The following is a 16678-nucleotide window of genomic DNA, read 5'->3' as shown; positions in this document are numbered from 1 at the left end:
GATGTCAACTCTTCCCAGATTGACATAAAGGTTTAACATAATTCCCATGGAAATCCCAGCAAGATCTTTGAAGCTCAAGACAAAAGTATTCTAAAATTAAATGGAAAGTCAAAGGAATTGGAATAGCTAATATTTTGAAAAATACGAAGTGGGAAAAACAGAAGACTTATTATATAGCTATAGTATCAAGTGGTAAAGTAATAAAGATAGCAATCAAGACTGTGTGGTTTTGGCAGAGGGAAAGACACACAGATCATTGGAACAGAATAAAGAATCCAGAAAGAGATTCACACTAGCACAGATTATTTATTTTTGACAGACGAGCAAAAGCAAGTCACTAGAAAAACAACAGCCTTTTCAATAAAAGTGATATTGAATTCAATATCCAATAGGCCAAAAGAATCTTGACCCAAATCTCAAACTTTATATAAAAATTAACACAAAATGGATTACCAACCTAAATGTAAAGTGTAAAATTATAAAATTTTTAGAAGAAAATGTAAGAGAAAATCATCAGGACCTAGAGCTTGGTGAAGAGATTTTAGAGGTGACAAGAAAAGCACAATCCATAAAAGGAAAAAGAAATCAGTAAGTTGGGACTTCATCAAAAATTTTAAACTTTTGCTCTGCAAAAGATTCTTTTGAGAGAATGAAAAGATAACCCAAAGACTGAGAGAAAACATTTGCAAACCACAGATGTTAACAACTGATCTGTATTTAGAATATATGAAGAACTCTCAAAACTCAATGCTAAAAAACAATTCAATTAGAAAATGGGCAAACGTGATGAAGAGACATGTAACCAAAGAGGACACGTGATGGCAAATAGATGAAAAGATGCTCTAGCTATTAGGGAAATGCAAATTAACACCACCGTGGGATAGCGCTACACACCTATTAGAACAGCTAAATTTAAAAACTAGTGACAGTATCAAATGCTAGTGAGGATGCGGAGACACTGAATCTCGCACACTGGTGGTGGGAAGATAAAATGGTACAGTCATTTTGGGAAACAACTTGGCGGTTTCTTTAAAAACTAAATATACATTTAGCATACAACCCAACAATCACACTCCTAGACATTTATTACAGAGAAATGAAAACATATGTATACGCAAGAACCTGTACACAGATGCTCACAACAGCTTTATTTGTAATACTCGATAACCAGACACAAACAAAATGTCTCTGAATAGGTGAATGGCTAAACAGACTGTGGTACATACATAGCATAGAACACTTCTTAGCAGTATTGATTTACACAACTTAGACAGATGTCAAGGGTATTATGCTGAGCGAAAACAAGCAAAGCTCAAAAGGTCACATGCCATGTGATTCTGTGTGTATAACATTCTGAAAATGACAAAATTATAGAGACAGGAAACTGATGAGTGGTTACCACAGGTAAAGAGTAGAAAAGGGGTGAGGTAGGGGTGACTCCTGTATCTTGATTACAGTGGTGGTTACAAGACATACAAATGTGATAAAACGGCATAGAACTATACATATATACTGTCCCAAAGTCAATTTCCTGTTTTTGATATTTTACTATAAGTTAGGTAAAATGTAACCACTGAGAGAAGCTACATGAAAGATACACAAGACTTCTTTGTACCAGTTTTTAATCTTCTATGAATCTATAATTATTATAAAATAAAAAGTTTTATGAAAATACATCTTGATCAGAGCTGGATGTCTCTACTTAAACAACTACCACGCTAAGTGTGCCAGCTTATAACAGTTTTCCCTTCCCTGGGAACTGTCTCCATCCCCTTTCCCTCCTCTATAGGAATAGGCCCGAGGCAGACAGTCCTATTTGTTCTATGAAACAGTCAGCTCTGTTTTCACACTTGAACAGATGCTAGCCTGTGCTAAGCTTGCCAGATTCTCTCTCCCAGGGATGTGGGTTCCAGTTAAGAGTTTGGTTTAGCCTGGGCCCTGCACAGTGAGAATGTAATATCTGGAGCCGAAGGTGGTTGAGAAGATTTCACAGATAAAAATGTCAGAAAATAGAGACGAATCAGAAGGAAAGCCAACAGAAATATGGTCCTCTCCTCCAATCCATCCATGTCCCTGGGTTCAATGAGTCACCCCTGTATTCTTATAATAATGAACACAGTTTTGCTAGCTCAAGTTGCTCTTTATGTTTTGCCACCAAATGAGCCCTGCATAATGCAAAGACAGGATCCAGCCTCAAAAACCTCTCAAAGAGTTCAGCAAAGGTGTCCAACTTGCCTCACCTCTCAAGACCTGCTTCTAGAGTCTGTCTAGGTTCTCCTAACCTTGTTACTCACTGTTCCAGGCTGGGCTCTAACTCGCTCTAACTGGTTTCCAAGGAGGAAAATAAGGGAGTAACAATGAGGTGTTTCTTTTCCCTGCTGCTGTTGTGCATCAGGCAATCCCTCAGTTTAGAACTGTACACTGTGAGGCTTGTACATTGAAGGTTATGTGGCAGACTGTCCTCCAATCATATTCTTGTGCTTTCCTGTTTTCAGTAGCATCTCCTCCTCAGTTTGAGCTAGGCACATGGCCATACAATTAGAAAGTAGCCGCATTTCTGTGTCTTCTTTGCAAGTAGGTGAAGCCATATAAGCATCTGAATGCAGAGTTCCAAAGAATAGCAAGGAGAGATGAGAAAGCCTTCCTCAGTGATCAATGCAAAGAAATAGAGGAAAACAACAGAAAAGGAAAAACAAGAGACCTCTTCAAGAAAATTAGAGATTCCAAGGGAACTGCAATACTTTGGCCACCTCATGCGACGAGTTGACTCACTGGAAAAGACTCTGATGCTGGGAAAGGTTGGGGGCGGGAGGAGAAGGGGACGACCGAGAATGAGATGGCTGGATGGCATCGCCGACTCTGTGGACATGAGTTTGAGTGTACTCCGGGAGTTGGTGATGGACAGGGAGGCCTGGCGTGCTGTGATTCATGGGGTCGCGGAGAGTCGGACACGACTGAGCGACTGAACTGAACTGAACTGAAGGGAACATTTCATGCAAAGATGGGCTCGATAAAGAACAGAAATGGTATGGACCTAACAGAAGCAGAAGATATTAAGAAGAGGTGGCAAGAATACACAGAAGAACTGTACAAAAAAGATCTTCACGACCAAGATAGTCACGATAACGTGATCACTGACCTAGAGCCAGACATCTTGGAATGTGAAGTCAAGTGGGCCTTAGAAAGCATCACTACGAACAAAGCTAGTGGAGGTGATGGAATTCCAGTTGAGCTATTTCAAGTCTTGAAAGATGATGCTGTGAAAGTGCTGCACTTGATATGCCAGCAAATTTGGAAAACTCAGCAGTGGCCACAGGACTGGAAGAGGTCAGTCTTCATTCCAATCCCAAAGAAAGGCAATGCCAAAGAATGCTCAAACTACTGCACAATTGCACTCATCTCACACGCTAGTAAAGTCATGCTCAAAATTCTCCAAGCCAGGCTTCAGCAGTATGTGAACCGTGAACTCCCAGATGTTCAAGCAGGTTTTAGAAAAGGCAGAGGCACCAGAGATCAAATTTCCAACATCCGCTGGATCATGGAGAAAGCAAGAGAGTTTCAGAAAAACATCTATTTCTGCTTCATTGACTATGCCAAAGCCTTTGACTGTGTCAATCACAATAAACTGTGGAAAATTCTGAAAGAGATGGGAATCCCAGACTACCTGACCTGCCTCTTGAGAAACCTGTATGCAGGTCAGGAAGCAACAGTCAGAACTGTACATGGAACAACAGACTGGTTCCAAATAGGAAAAGGTGTATGTCAAGGTTGTATATTGTCACCTTGCTTATTTAACTTATATGCAGAGTACATCATAAGGAACGCTGGGCTGGAAGAAGCACAAGCTGGAATCAAGATTGCCGGGAGAAATATCAATAACCTCAGATACGCAGGTGACACTACCCTTATGGCAGAAAGTGAACAGGAACTCAAAAGCCTCTTGATGAAAGTGAAAGAGGAGAGTGAAAAGGTTGGCTTGAAGCTCAACATTCAGAAAACAAAGATCATGGCATCTGGTCCCATCACTTCATGGGAAATAGATGGAAAAACAGTGGAAACAGTGTCAGACTTTATTTTGGGGGCTCCAAAATCACTACAGATGCTGATTGCAGCCATGAAATTAAAAGACGCTTGCTCCTTGGAAGGAAAGTTATGACCAACCTTGATAGTATATTAAAAAGCAGAGACATTACTTTGCCAACCAAGGTCTGTCTAGTCAAGGCAATGGTTTTTCCCGTGGTCATGTATGGATGTGAGAGTTGGACTGTGAAGAAAGCTGATCGCCGAAGAATCGATGCTTTTGAACTGTGGTGTTGGAGAAGACTCTTGAGAGTCCCTTATACTGCAAGGAGATCCAACCAGTCCATTCTAAAGGAGATCAATCCTGGGTGTTCATTGGAAGGACTGATGCTGAAGCTGAAACTGCAATACTTTGGCCACCTCATGCGACGAGTGGACTCACTGGAAAAGACTCTGATGCTGGGAAAGGTTGGGGGCGGGAGGAGAAGGGGACGACAGAGAATGAGATGGCTGGGTGGCATCACCGACTCTGTGGACATGAGTTTGAGTGTACTCCGGGAGTTGGTGATGGACAGGGAGGCCTGGCGTGCTGTGATTCATGGGGTCACGGAGAGTCGGACACGACTGAGCGACTGAACTGAACTGAAGCCATATGGCTAAGTCTAGGTGAAAGGTATCCAAAAGAAATGATGTATGCCACTTCTGAATTATGTCCTTAAAAGTAACTTATTTTCTCTCCATTTGTTCCTTTCCCCTTTCTGGGACCTGGAACATGAACATGTTAAAGGTGAGCCACCTCCAAACCCTACAGATAAAGGCAACCCTCATAGGATCTGAAACAAGATGACAGAAGGGACCCGGGTTCTGGACAGTATGCTTCTGGACCACTCATCAACTCAGAATTCTACATAAGAAAGAAGTCAGTTTCTTTGTTATTTGAGTGACTGTTACCTCATTTTCTTTCAAACCACTGTTTGAAGGAATATAAACTAGGATCTCTAGATAAGAAAAATCTTCTTAGCCTTCACCCTGGACCCTGCTTTCTCCCATGGAGTTCTGAGTACAGCTTCTAAGAAGTGAGTTTTATTGCCTTTTCTCTTCTTGGAAATGGTAGGTTTCCATTAGAGATGCCAATCATCAATCCCACAGATATTCATTCCACTGCTGACAAACACAAGAAGAGAAGGGAAACAGAATCCCAACCATACTGAGAACTTCACGCAGGCAAGCAGACCCTGCCATGCAAGCTCCCTGGAATGCCCTGGGGCGCCACAGGACACCTCCTAGGGTTCCAGAGAAGAGCTTAGGCCACAGAAGCTGGCATAGGTTCGGTCACCGTATTGCCACACAACACCCTCTAGTTCTAAACTGTTCAATTCTACTTTCCCAAAATCCATCCTTAGCAGATACATAAGATACAGGAAAAAAACAAGGCAAATTATTTCTAAGAAAACCTCACTTCTGTTCTTATAGGCAGCTCATTAATGATAACACAATCTAAGAGCTGTTTATTACTTATAACCTGGACTCAGCAGCTCACTTGGAGAGAATATTTTATTAGTTCCTCTCTCCTATATGGAGTAGACAATGATGGTATCTGAAGCAGAATTTATTTCTTATTAATAGGTCAGGTTCTAAAGTTAATTTCCCTAAAAGCTGATGACCATTTTGAAACTTGCTTTGTGACTCTTTCCTCAATTTTCCCAAAGATGGTATACAATAACAACCACTCTAAATGCACTGGAGAGAGATTAACTTACTACATAGCATAGATGTTTAAGGGCATCAGAGCTTGATTCTCTCCCAGAACCCTAACCAGTAAAGGGCTAAACAGACTAACCATCGTGTGTCTGGCCGTCCTCTCTCCAGGTCTTAAAAAATTATGAGTGTTAAATTGCTCTTTATCACTCTAAAATGAACTGGTCTGGGACCTGAAATAAGTTGTATGTAGTTCCCTGATGGCAAAGTTTAGATGCCTGACATTTACAGCACTATTTGTGTTACTAGTGGGTGCTAGCCTCTCTCACCCTGACCCCATGAGCTCACCTAACTAGTGAAAGAATATCATGGTCAGGGATGGTGACTGAACAAGCAGATAAAACAAATGCCTCTTTTCAACAAATGCTGCTGGGACAACTGGAAATCCATATGCAAAAGAATGAAGCTGGACCCCTTCATCACACTGTACAGAAAAATGAATTCAAAATAGGCTATAGGGCTCAATGTAAGAGCTAAAACTATAAAGCTTGTAGATGCAAACACAGGAACTAATCTTCATGAACTTGATATGGGCAATGGTTTCTTAGATATGAAAGCAAAAGCACAAGGGACAAAAGAAAAACATTAGATAAACTTGATCAAACTTAAAAATATTGTGCTTCAAATAGCATCATTATGAAAGGAAAAAGACAATGCACAGAATGGGATAAAATATTTGCAAATAATATATATGACAAGGGATATATATCCAGAGTATATAAATAACTCATAACTCAAAAATAAAAAGATAAATAATCCAAGGAAAAATGGGCAAAAATATGAATAGACATTTTTCCAAAGAAGTTATACTCATGGCCAATAAGCACACGTAAAGATGTGCTCAACGTCACTGTTCATTAAGAAAATAAAAATCAAAACCATGAGACACCATTTCATACCCACTAAAATGGCTATGATAAAAACCCTAAAAATCAAATAACAAGTATTGGTATGGAAGAGGAAAATCTGAAACCCTCATACTTTACTTGTAGGATTGTAAAATGCAATAGACACTGCCACTCTGGAAAACAGTACAGAAGGTCCTCAAGCTGTTAAATATAAAGTTACCATCAGTCCAGTCCAGTATGAGTTGCTCAGTTATGCCTGACTCTTTGCAACCTCAGGGACTGCAGCCCACCAGGCTCCTCTGTCCATGGGATTCTCCAGGCAAGAATACTGGAGTAGGTTGGCATTTTCTTCTCCAGAGGATCTTCCCGACCCAGGGATCAAACCCAGGGCTCCTGTATTGCAGGCAAATTCTTTACTGTCTGAGCTACCAGGGAAGCCCAAAGTTACCATATGACCCAGAAATTTGATTCCTAGGTATAAATACTCAAAACAAATGGAAATATCAGTCCACACAAAAATCTGCACATAAATATTCACAGCATCATTATTCTTATTAGCTGTAAAGTGGAAACAACCCAAATGTCCATCAGCTGATGAATGGGTGAATAAAATGTGGTATATCCATGTAATGGAACATTAATCAGCAATTTAAAAAAATTAAGTTCTGACTTATTATACAACATGGATAAACGTTAAAAACATGATACAAAGTAAAAGAAGACAGTCACAAAAGGCCATATGTTATAAGATTCCATTTAAATGAAATAGCCAGAACAGGCAAATCTATAAAGACAGAAAGTATTGACAGACAATGGTTGCCTGGGATGTGGGAGTGGAAAGTAACTGCTAATGGGCACAGAATCTCTTTTTGGGGGGCAATGAAAATGTTCTACAATTAGACTGTTATGATGAGTGTACAACTATGTAAATATACTAAAAACCTCTGAAGTGTACACTTTAAAAGAGTGAATTGGATACTACATGAAACGCATCTAAATAAGGTTGCTTTTTTTAAAACGATGAAAAAAAGGCAAAGATCTCTGCTTGAATTCCACCAGTGGCTCCCCCATCTACTTTAGAGGATGTCATAGCCACCACTCAGTTGTCACATAACCAGCACTGATGTGAAGTACAGATTACAGTGAAAAACTGGAGAGAACATCAAAGAAAGTTTACACGTTTGTATCTCTAAGATCCATCCTCTAGACTGGAGGGTGGCTGGAAGATGACCAAAGCTCTCAGGGACAAAATTAAGGACAAAATATACTTCCTTGATGCACTAATACCACTAGGGAACTGTCCATCTGGAAAAAAACAAAAGCTATCACCTAAAGAAGACTGCTGCACAGATTCAGAATGGGGATTGACTTCATCAGCAAGCTACACCCACAGAACCTGTTACTTTTCTTCCTATAACAGCATAAGCAGGAGAAACTCTGCAGCAGACCCTGAGACCTGTAAGGAGCGGTATTATGACACATCCCAAGCATCTGTGTTAGTGACTAGTCAGGCTCACTTGAAGTCACACATAGCAGCAGGTTTCTGCCCTGGACACACACCTCACTCAATTTCACTGGGGCAAGTGATGGTTCTTCTTAAAGTCAAAGTCTTCTGGAGAAGGATGGCTTGTCCAGACAATGGTTTTTTTGGTCCCTGGCCATGTCCACAGGTGTCCCTACCCTCTATTCAGCTACAGAAAGATATCTTAGAGGTTCTGCATGTGACCATTCTGTGCTGAGATGCTCAGTAACAGAATCTCTTCATGGGCATGAAAAGGAATCCCATACTGCATCTACTCAAAGTCAGGTCTGAGGGTCTTGAAGCTGCTCACATGCATCAGGGGGACATGAGATAAGACAGGTAAAGAGGGGAACTGTCATTTATAGTACTGTCTTCTTCCCAGGAAAACACAGGCCAGAACAAGCAAGACGGGTGGGAAGGAAAGGAAGAGGAGAGAGGAGGGGAAGGAAATCAAACCAATCTGAAATATACCCCAGCCTGTGACTCACTCGCCCCTTGGGTCAGGTTAAGTCTTATCACTTAGAAATCCTCTTTCTACATGACTGGGAGACTGCAATACTATCACAGAAATGAGTGAGGCAAGACTATAACCATTAAAATCACACCAGTCCAAGGGGTTGAGTGGAAACATAAGTTTACATTTATACATGTATATGCAGATTTAAAATAAAAGTTCTGACTATGTGCTCATTTATCTGTTCTACTTACTTTTGGACTGCTGGATGGGGCTTCATGGTTGCTACAGAAGCTGGCCCGCCTACAGTGGTAGAAGGCTCTTGATTTTCTGTAGCTTGATTTTCAGGTCGGAATTTCCTACGGATGGGCTTCGATGGGGGCTGAGAATATGATATCTCCTGTGGATTAGAAAAAAAAAAAAGTTAAACAAGTAAATGCCACTCATCTTGTCAATGCCTTTATGTTCCTCCTGGCCTATCCCCAAGGTCAGTCATGCACTCTATTCAAACTCCACATCCAAGAACACGTGGCTGATTTGTGGCTTGGCAAGACCTGGAGGGACCAGGGGTCTTTCCTTCTTTTTTTTTTCCATGTGTGCAGCCTAATACCTTTTTGTTACCTAGAAGGACACAGGAATCAGGTGCCCTCTTTACCTCCTCTCCTTTCTTTTTGAAATGCTGTGTGCATCTCACATCACGAGGCCTTTCCTTACTAAAGACAAACTCTCTCTTGCCTTACTTTGGGGCTTTGGGGAATATGTTGTAAATAAGTTCTAAGTTTTAAAGTTTGTAGAGGTCTTCATCATAAACTCCTCATTCTCCTACCCCCAGATCCAACATCAAGCCAAGCTGGTGAGCCACTGTGTCTTCTGGAAGGAGGCAGCTGGCCTGCTTTCTTGGAGGCCCTACCCCATCTGTGCTCCCAAGCATAGGCACATGCTCTGTGATGGGAAGAGGGCCTGAGAAAATGGGGCAGAAGAGAGGAGGGGGAGAAGACGAACGGAGAGCACACTGAGTGAGTGAGCAAATGCACTGGGACTCGGTGACACAGTGGGCAAGCATAAACTGTGGCACAAAGACTAGGAAGGGGAGACCACCCAGGCCCCCTAGGCACTCCTCGAGGTTTAGTAGGATGCAGGGCTCTGCTAAGGGCCTTCCCCATTGCTCCTCTGGGTCTTGCCAAAAGCAAGGCCTCCATATTTAGATTAGAGGTTGAAGACTGAAGTACAAACTATTAGAGACATCAGGGTGGAGCCCAGGAATCATCAGGACCCTAATCTTCACAAAGAACCCAGATTCAAGTAAATCTGGATCATAAACATTCACGTCAGGGCATGAAAACTTTAAAACAGTCTATCGGCTAATAGAGGCAAGCAGCCTAGGGGAGGGGTCACGAGGCCATCACAGTCATGCCCTCATGCTTGCCTTACCTTCTTTGTTGGACTACTCTCTGCAGCTTGAGAGGGGGCCCTGTTCAACTGGGGATGCACCTCGGCCTCAGATGCTTGTTCAGACTGTAGCAAAAGATCACAGAGAGGAAAAAAAAAAGCAAAAACATAACCACCTAAATATGTAGTAAAGAGAGCTTAGGAAAATAGTTACTAAGGCGAGACAGCCAAGGATGGTCAGGTCTGCCAATCCTTGAGAAAACTTTCTCTAGACCCTGCTTTCCCTCCCATCTCTCCTCCCACCACTGTTCAATCTTAGGAAAAGGAGTAAGAGGAGTGTCTTCTATAATTGGATGTATGTAGGAGATCAATCCTGGGTTTTCATTGGAAGGACTGATGCTGAAGCTGAAACTGCAATACTTTGGCCACCTCATGCGACGAGTTGACTCACTGGAAAAGACTCTGATGCTGGGAAAGGTTGGGGGCGGGAGGAGAAGGGGACGACGGAGAATGAGATGGCTGGATGGCATCACCGACTCTGTGGACATGAGTTTGAGTGAACTCCGGGAGTTGGTGATGGACAGGGAGGCCTGGCGTGCTGTGATTCATGGGGTCACGGAGAGTCGGACACGACTGAGTGACTGAACTGAACTGATTGCTAAAAACTAATGCTCTGAAAGTGCAAACTAAAAATAACAAGACCTAGTGGAAAAGTAGGGGAAAGAAATTAAAATTTCAACTCAAGCACTAAGAAAAACAATAATAAAAAGCACTGAATTTTTTCTGTTCAATTTCTGATAAAGAAACACTAGTATATATGACTGTTTACCTTTTATAAAAAAGGAGAGGGGTAAGCATGATGGAGGAAGAATGAAAACACAAAGACTGGGGAGGAATGGCCCCAAAGGCCAGAAAAGACACTGGGGCCACACAGCCCAGTGGCAGAGCCCAGGGAGCAGGGACACCCCATGCAGCTCCTTATCTCCCAGGCTTGCTATATTTGGTGCTGCTAGAGTTCTTGGTTTTCAGCAGCTATTAGCCAGTGATGCAAAATGTTAACATGTGAACCAATATGACCTCCACGTTATTAGTCCTCTATAGACTCACAAGCTAATCTGCATCACAGAAACACATTGCAGCACACAAGCTGTGGCCTGAGCGCACCCATTTCATCGCTAACTGTGCCCTCTCCAAGCTCTAGTAGAGCCCCGCTTCTTCCGTCCTCTGACCCTACTCCTCTCCACCTCTCCTGCTAACTGCCCTCAGCACGTCCCAGCTGCCTCTAGTCTTCAGAGACCAATGTCCAGCTTGGCACTCTTGTCTCCATTTGTAAAGCTCCTGTCCCTAGCATCTGATGAGCCACAGTGTCCTACTTGGAATCATTCTCTCTTCCTGTTATGGCTCCTCTTATCCCTCAGATGTGGGGTTTGGGGTTCTCCTGCTCCACTTTTCCCTCCCTGTTCACTCCTTCCCAGAGTAAGCCCATCTGCGCCTACACTTCCACTGCCTGCCCTGGATCCTTGGTGCCCAACGCACTCCCACTCCCTGCCTCTTCAAAACCTATGATGCAGGCACTCAACATGCCTGATTTCTAGTTCCAAGTTTTTCTTACAGCATTCTCCTTTCCATTAAGGCTAACTGTATTAGTACCATTGCTGTTACTGTTATTAATAGATGTCTACTATGAACCACCAAAACCATGCTATGTGTCACATGTTGCTCTAGGTGTTTTGCATGGATCATTGCATTCATCATCACAGCCATAGGAAGCAGAAGGGAAATTAAGGATCTAGAAGGCAAGGAATTCACCCAAGATCATACAAATAGCAGAGTGTGAAACCAGGCTTCAGGTCCCAAAGCTGGTCTGTGACCACTATGCTATATAGCTTCCGGCACTCTTGGGCCTGAGTGTTATTCACTCAAAAAATATTTATCCAACAGCCATGACAGGCAGGGCATGTATTAGAACCAGTGTTCAAGGATGAATAAGCCCCAGACCTTGCTGATGAGGAGCTTGAAGTCTAGCGGAAAGGCAGAGAAATGAGTGGGCAAACAGGCTTCAGGGGAATAAGGACTCTACCAAGGACATGTGGAGCCTATAGGAACAGCTAGCCTTGTGGGTTACCAAGACTCAGGCAAAGGTGACATCCCAGCTGCAAGCTGGGTGAACGGCCAGATGTGGCCAACTAGGATGGCCCTGAACAGAGCCTCCTGATGAAAGTGAAAGAGGAGAGTGAAAAAGCTGGCTTAAAACTCAACATTCAAAATACTAAAATCATGCCATCTGGTCCCATCACTTCATGGCAAACAGATGGGGAAACAATGGAAACAGTGACAGACTTTTATTTTCTTGGGCTCCAAAATCACTTCAGATGGTGAGTGCAGCCATGAAATTAAAAGACGCTTGCTCCTTGGAAGAAAACTATGACCAACCTAGACAGCATATTAAAAAGCAGAGACATTACTTTGCCAACAAAGGTCCATCTAGTCAAAACCATGGTTTTTCCAGCAGTCATGTATGGATGTGAGAGTTGGACCATAAAGAAACCTGAGCGCCAAAGAATTGATGCTTTTGAACTGTGGTATTGGAGAAGACTCCTGAGAGTCCTTTGAACTACAAGGATATTAAACCAGTCAATCCTAAAGGAAATCAGTCCTGAATATTCATTTGAAGGACTGATGCTGAAGCTCCAATACTTTGGCTACCCGATGCAAAGAACTGATTCATTGGAAAACACCCTGATTCTGGGAAAGATTGAAGACAGAAGAAGGGGACGACAGAGGATGAGATGGTTGGATGGCATCACCAGCTTGATGGACATGAGTTTGAGTAAGCTCCAGGAGTTGGTGATGGACAGGGAAGCCTGGAGTGATGCAGTCCGTGGGGTTGCAAAGAGTCGGATAAGACTGAATGAGTGAACTGCACTGATCCCTCCCATCAAGAAGCTTACAGAAGGCTCTTAGGTTCATCCACCAGAGGGCAGACAGAAAAAGCAAGAAGAACCACAATCCCACAGCAGCTAAAACCAAAACCACATTACAGAAAGTTAATCAAGATGAAAAAGCAGAGAGTTATGTCCCAGATGAAGGGATAATATAAAACCCCAGAAAAACAACTAAATGAAGTGGAGATAAGCAACCTTTCAGAAAAAGAATTCAGAATAATGATAGTAAAGATGATCCAGGATCTCAGAAACAGAAGAGAAGATGCAAGAAATGTTCACCAAGACCTATAAGAACTAAAGAACAAACAGAGATGGACAATACACTGGAAGGAATCAATAGCAGAATAACTGAGGCAGAAGAACAGATAAGTGAGCTGGAAAACAGAATGGTGGAAATCACTGCCACAGAACAGAATATGGAAAAAGGATGCAAAGAAATGAAGACAGCCTAAGAGACCTCTGGGACAACATTAAACACAGCAACATTCACATAATAGGGGTCCTAGAAGGAGAAGAGAAAGAGAGGACATGAGAAAATATTTGAAGACATGATAGCTGAAAACTTTCCTAACATGGGAAAATTCAACCAAGTCCAGGAAGCACAGAGAGTCCCAGGCAGGATAAACCCAAGGAGGAACACACTGAGACAGTAATCAAAATGATGAAAATTAAAGATAAAGATAAAATATTAAAAGCAACAAGGGAAAACTGACAAATATTAATAACATACAGGGGAACTCCCATAAAGTTATCAGCTGATTGCTCAACAGAAATTGTACAAGAAAGCAGAGAATGGCATGATATATTTAAAGTGATGAAAGGGAAGAACCTACAACCAAGAAAACACTACTCAGCAAGACTTTCCTTCAGATTTGATGGAGAAATCAAAAGCTTTCCAGACAAGCCAAAGTTAAGAGAATTCAGCACTATCAAACCAGTTTACAACAAATGCTAAATGAACATCTCTAGGCAGGACACACAAGACAAGGAAAAGACCTACACAAAATAAACCCAAAACAATTAAGAAAATGATAATAGGATCATATAGTCATAATTACCTTATATGTAAATGGATTAAATGCACCAACCAAAAGACATAGACTGGCTGGGTGGATGAAAACATGTACATGCATGTACTTTCACTTACCGCATCACTCCGTTGGACTCCCAAAATTGTGTGTAATTATTTTATATTGTTTAGGTTAACCATGCTCCCATTATAGCTTGCAATTATAATTATCTTTTATTTTTTATCTGGCTATTAATTGTGAAAACTGATAAACATTTTTTACTGTTGTGATTATGTAGCTATTACTGACTTAATACCATTATACCATGATTGGTCAACAGAAAAAATAAAAGAATTCTATATCACCAAAACTACCATTTAATAGAAAAACCTGTAATCACTTTTTAAAAGTCAGATGTATATAGGAATTATCTTGGAACTTTTTGGAAAATACAAATACCCAGGTATAGCTTTTTTTCTCCAAAGCTCCAGATGTTTCAAATCAGCAGCTATGTTTAAAAACAACTGGACTATATGATGATCTTTCACTTTTATCTAGTTTGTTTCACTTTTTCTATTTCATATTCAGTGCTCCCATTTCATTCAGTTTGTTTTCCAATTTCTCCATCTCTTCTTTTTTTGAAGTTCTTTCTCAAGCCTTTATCAAGTGTAGTAGAAAAGCTTTAGAAAACGTGAATTTTTGCCCAACTAAAAATTTTATGACATTCTGATTCTACTTGTTTGACGGTATGACTAGAATGCTAGATTTCTAATTTAAAATAATAGATATTCAACAATCAACAAAGGCTTACTGTATAATGGGAACTATAGTCAATATCTTATAATAACCTATAACAGAATATAATCTCAAAGATAATATATGTGTTTATGTATACTGAATCACCTTGCTGTGCATCTGAAACACTGTAAATCAACTATACTTCAATAAAATTTATATATTAAGAAAAAAATAAAAATTTATTTTCATTCGGCTTTTGCAACAAAAAAACTTGGACAGGTCACATGGACTTGGAAGGTGCTGCCACTTAGGATGTTGAGAACTACTGAGGAGCTTTGATGGGACAACATGGGCTCTGCTCAGCTGGCTCCCCAGAAAGGGACATAGGCCCAGGGAGGCTAAGCATTTGGATTCTCCACCAGAAGAAGGAATCATTCACTTATTCAATTAGACAAATAATTATTTTATACATCTGATGTGTCACTTTCCAAGAATCCTCATCTCGAGCTATGCTTTTAGGCAACCTGACCTGAGACACAAGGCAATGTGCTCCTGAAAGAGGGGAGTTAAAGCATTCTAGTATGTTTCTCCTTGGGCTCTTTCTTGAATAAACTTTTCTGGAAGAAGCCAGCTGCCACGTCTTGAAGCACTCAGACAGCCTTGTGGAGAGGCCCACATAAGAAGGAAGTGAGGCCTCTTGCCAACAGCCATGTGAGTGTGCCATCTTAGAAGTGAATCCTTCAGGCCCCGTCAAGCCTTCCAGATGACTTCTGTCACAGCTGACATCTTGACTATGGCCTAATGAGGGACCCTGCACCAGAATCACTCAGATTAGTTTCTCCTGAATCTTTAACTCATAGAATCTTTGAGATATAAATGTTCATTATTTTAGGTCTCTTAAAAAATACTCCAGGATATCTGGGACTTGGGGTCTAGTAGAGTGGAACAAGTGTCAACAGTGGAGAAAAATGGGAAAGTTGAAGCTGGAGAGGATAGTGGAGTAGACCACACGTGGTCTTACGGATTGTCATCCTGGCTTGTTTTATCAGCTACTCAGTGCCATTCCCCATGACTAAGCTCTTCCCTGCACTGAAGGGGATTGGAGCCTGGGAACTACATTTATAAAATCTCCTTTCAACACAGTTCCTTGATGCCACTGAGAGTCACTCACATGAAATCAAAGAAATAAGAAAAAACAAGCCATATTACTGCTCCTCTGACAGCAGTGGGCAGAAAAGCACAGGCTTCAGGAGTCAGAGTATCTTGACATGGACTCAGGCATTTCCCTGCAAATCATGACTCTGGTGCTGCAGACAGCCTGAGCATTTCCAGCTGTTTCCTTCAGTTCTTAAGATAGCTACGCTTCCTGAAAATTGTCGTAAACCTGATAGCATTGGCCTTCACCCACCTTCACTTCTCTAGCACATCTAATTCTTTTTGTAAGTACCTAATTCTGTGCATGAAATCTCTTCCAGTGTGAAATACCTAGAGTGGTTTCTGTTTTCCTGACCACACCTTGGTTGGTACATCCATGTTGAGGATTTATAACTTATCCTGGGGGTCACAGAGGTCAACAAGGGATTTTAGGTAGGGAAGTAATCTGACAAGATTTGGTGTTTTAGAAGGATTATTCTGAATCTGCTGAGTGAAACAGATTGGAAGAGACCCATACTTGGGGGAGGGAACTCAATTAGAAGGCTAAAGAAGAAAACAGGACAAAAGACAATGGTCATTCAAACCAGTCTGGTGAGAGTGGAGATAGACAGCTTTGAGAGCTATTTGCACTGGAGACAGGATACCTCCTTGGAGATTGGTGGAGTGTGGGAAGTGAAAGGAAAGAACAGTGACACATGGAATCCTGGCTTCCATCTTAGACAATGCGCAAATGGTTGAGGGAAGAAACAGTTTAAAGCAACAGCAAAGAAACATGGCCACATAATAGCTGAAAAAACTAAGCAGACTCATCACAAAGCACTGCTAGAACCACCCATCCA

At 41.6% G+C, this 16678-nt stretch overlaps 1 protein-coding gene across 7 annotated transcripts in view; it reads right to left on the bottom strand.

Annotated features, from left to right (window-relative positions):
- The window catches only part of REPS2 (RALBP1 associated Eps domain containing 2), a 257054-nt gene that overhangs the window by 19055 nt on the left and 221321 nt on the right, over nucleotides 1–16678 (bottom strand). For 5 of the 7 annotated variants that reach the window (XM_055393986.1, XM_088834234.1, XM_088834232.1 and 2 more), the window contains 2 exons: nucleotides 10034–10117; nucleotides 8857–9002 (listed from right to left, as the gene is read on the bottom strand). In XM_055393986.1, coding sequence (XP_055249961.1) covers nucleotides 8857–9002; nucleotides 10034–10117 — 230 coding nt within the window. The remainder of the gene's footprint in view (nucleotides 1–8856; nucleotides 9003–10033; nucleotides 10118–16678) is intronic. The other 2 variants (XM_088834233.1, XM_088834236.1) reach the window with 1 other exon arrangement.

Source organism: Moschus berezovskii, chromosome X (assembly GCF_049115385.1).
Source record: "Moschus berezovskii isolate FMDL1 chromosome X, NW_MosBer_1.0, whole genome shotgun sequence".
NCBI classification, from domain to species: domain Eukaryota; kingdom Metazoa; phylum Chordata; class Mammalia; order Artiodactyla; family Moschidae; genus Moschus; species Moschus berezovskii.
The sequence above is the reverse complement of the archived record's forward strand: the minus strand, read 5'-3'. Positions and strand labels throughout refer to the sequence as shown.